Here is a 2,987-nt window from a genome sequence, read left to right on the forward strand (position 1 = left end):
GGTAAGAACATAAAGCGCAAAGTGAAAAGGAACAAATTGGAAACAAAAAATGTCGAATACCAGTGAAATATAAAAACCAAATAAAAACTAAAAAAATCGGCAAAAACTGAACATGGGGAAGTAACACTAACCGGAAAAAAAATCCACTGAAACCATCGAGAGGTAACACTAAATTGGGTTGCTTGCATTGTTGTAGGTGTATCCTCGTCAATAGGGAAAGCCCCCCACGCCATACGTATCCTACTATGATTCCTCCAATCTCGCAAACTCTTTGACCCCAAGATTTGATCTCCATCGCCGTTCGAATCACGTTAAAGAATGCAACAACTGCGATGTTGGTCTCTCTTCCGCCACTTTCACCTTTACTGACATCCACAGACATCGTTTCATGACGAACTAAACTAGCGCGCGGCTCAACTCCTCTAAAAGCAATAATCCATGACTTTCAAACATCAAGCCTATCTTATGGTACAACTTGTAGAAATTCAAGCCGCATATCGACCCTCCAAAAACCAAATCACCAAACATCGGCTACATCTCGAGGAATGACTATGGACGCTCCTTCCCATGATGTTGATGTGTTGTACGCCGTTGTCCGGTAGTCGATGTTGGTAAATTATATTAACAAACCTTGTTGTTGTAATTTCTAGATCCTCGAATGATCGGTATGCAGCCTGAATCTCTAAAAGGCTCAACATGTGGGAAAACCTGTGGACACACTTCATACCCCACATTAGTGAGGCAGTTAACGTTGTCACCGAATGGATCCCAAATGTGGTGAAGTTCTCAACTTGGGGCTTCACAATTGTATCCATCATCCTCACCACCTACTAAGCTTGCAAAGGCGTGGACCTATGTGGCATGACGCTTCAAGACATACGCACTCCGGTCAAACCATGGCCCTCACCGTCACCGACTTGACACGTTGGCTAAACTATGGAAACACTTCATGTCACGCTCTAGTGAAGCTAGTTAACATTGCTAGTAAGCAAGTCACACTTTGTGGCAAAGCTCTCGATTAGTGCTTTACAATGTGTGTTGTCAAACCAGCTTGCTACCATCGATGAAGACAAATAACAAGTTTCTCGGAGAAGAAGTGATTCCGTAGAGTCGCCCCAGAGGTGAAAGAAGGAAGAATAAGAATGTGACGCACAGGGTGGGTGCGTGGTGTATTAAGGTGTGAGTTGTGAGTCCCGTTTAGAGGGTTGGATCGAGATCTAACGGCTAGAAAGGCGACTTTGATTGAACATATTTTGGGTGGGTGTGCTATAAACCCTGGCCTAGTTGGGAATCTCACATCTGTCATTGTCTTTTCCTTTTGGCATTTTGCAATCATTCATACTCACAAGTCACACCATACAGTCTGTGAAATTAATTCGATCGTATACGCAATCGAACTATCAATTTCTTTGCATCCATCACAATCAACAATGCTTACCAATATTATGTCGTGACAGGACAAAATCCAGAGTATGTACAGAAAAAAATGGACACAAGATTGGCAAGACATCAAGTTGCTAGGAGAGACAAATACATTTGTGCAAACATCAATCTTGACCATGGAATAGAAGCATTCATAATTGAGGACGTACATACATACACCAAGATAAGAGAAGGATGAGATTATTCCTGACTGACTGACTCGCACACACTGTTTACCCTGAATTTCTCAAGGACAAGATAGCGCAATGAAACTAAACTGGCTTACTGATGATGACGCGACGACGTACACTTGCTGGAATTTTTGAAGCGATTTCAATCTCTCATGGCGATGACGGATGGACGAGATGAGATTGAGGTTTTCAGTAGTCGGCGGTGGGGAGCTGCTCGTGGGGGCGCTGGCCGATGAAGCAGATGTCGTAGACGAGGGCGGCGATGGCGGCGCCGGCGAAGGGGCCGAGCCAGTAGACCCAGTGGTTCTCCCAGACGCCGCTGACGACAGCGGGGCCGAAGGAGACGGCGGGGTTCATGGAGGCGCCGTCGAAGGCGCCGCCGGCGAGGATGTTGGCGCCGACGATGAAGCCGATGGCGATGGGCGCGATCACCCCGAGGTCGCCGCGCTTGGGGTCGACCGCGGTGGCGTACACCGTGTAGACGAGCCCGAAGGTCATGACGATCTCGAACACCACGGCGTTCCAGACGCCGACGCCGGCGGAGAGCGAGAAGGCGCCCACGGCCTCGCCGCCGGTGGCGATCTTGAGGAGGAGGCAGGCCACGACGGAGCCGAGCAGCTGCGCCACCCAGTACACCACGGCCTTGAGCAGGCTGATGTTGCCGCCCACGAAGGCGCCGAATGTGACGGCCGGGTTCACGTGCCCGCCGGAGATGTTGGCGCCCACGGAGACGGCCACGAAGAGCGCGAACGCGTGCGCCAGCGCCGCCGCGATAAGCCCCGCCAGCGTCGTCGCGCCGCCGTCAGTCAGCTTGCCTGCCACGCCATGCACAACAGGCGATGAGTACGGCGTGATTGATGAGTGATGACATGATGATCGGTCGATGCAGCAGAAAAGGGAGAAAGAAATGGGGGTAGGACTTACCGAAGGCCATCCCGGAGCCTGAGCCGGCGAAGACGAAGATGAGCATGGAGATGAACTCGGCGACGCCGGCGCGGAAGGTGTCCGGGTGGGACAGCTCCCCCGGGGCGCCGATGGCGATCCTGCTCACCGGCATTTTCGACGGGCACTCTTTCTTTTTTTTCTGGATGGATGGATCGGTTCGTGTGCTGTGTAGCTAGCAGTGTTGAATTGTGTGGTGTGTCGAGCATGCAGTGTTAGTTATATATAGCCCGGGAATGGATGTGAGGCCGGCCGGGCAACTTGCTACGGCCGGTCACGACACGACCGCTTGCCTGCCATCGCCATTGGGATTAGGATTGGGATCAGATTGCACACACCCCTAACCATTCTTTTTTTCTTCTGCGCCATCCATAGGGTATTTAATTTTATCACGAACAAAAAGGAAGCGCTGAGCTATCTAGATCCATCACG

At 50.7% G+C, this 2,987-nt stretch overlaps 1 protein-coding gene across 1 annotated transcript; it reads right to left on the reverse strand.

Moving 5' to 3' along the window:
- Positions 1–1,498: 1,498 nt before the first annotated feature.
- Positions 1,499–2,757, reverse strand: LOC119270803 (probable aquaporin TIP1-2). The gene is made up of 2 exons (XM_037552859.1): positions 2,538–2,757; positions 1,499–2,428 (listed from the first exon to the last, which is right to left on the reverse strand). Exons 1-2 carry the CDS (start codon positions 2,668–2,670, stop codon positions 1,803–1,805), a joined length of 759 nt encoding a protein of 252 aa, XP_037408756.1. The 5' UTR covers positions 2,671–2,757; the 3' UTR covers positions 1,499–1,802.
- Positions 2,758–2,987: the final 230 nt, after the last annotated feature.

This window comes from Triticum dicoccoides, chromosome 3A (assembly GCF_002162155.2).
Source record: "Triticum dicoccoides isolate Atlit2015 ecotype Zavitan chromosome 3A, WEW_v2.0, whole genome shotgun sequence".
In the NCBI taxonomy this organism is placed as follows: domain Eukaryota; kingdom Viridiplantae; phylum Streptophyta; class Magnoliopsida; order Poales; family Poaceae; genus Triticum; species Triticum dicoccoides.

Bases quoted from the DNA above. Each gene is read 5' to 3' on its own strand.
- LOC119270803 (XM_037552859.1), bottom strand. From the start codon at position 2,670: ATGCCGGTGAGCAGGATCGCCATCGGCGCCCCGGGGGAGCTGTCCCAC. The intron at 2,429-2,537 runs GTAAGTCCTACC...ATGGCGTGGCAG, and splicing joins AGGCTCCGGGATGGCCTTCG to GCAAGCTGACTGACGGCGGC.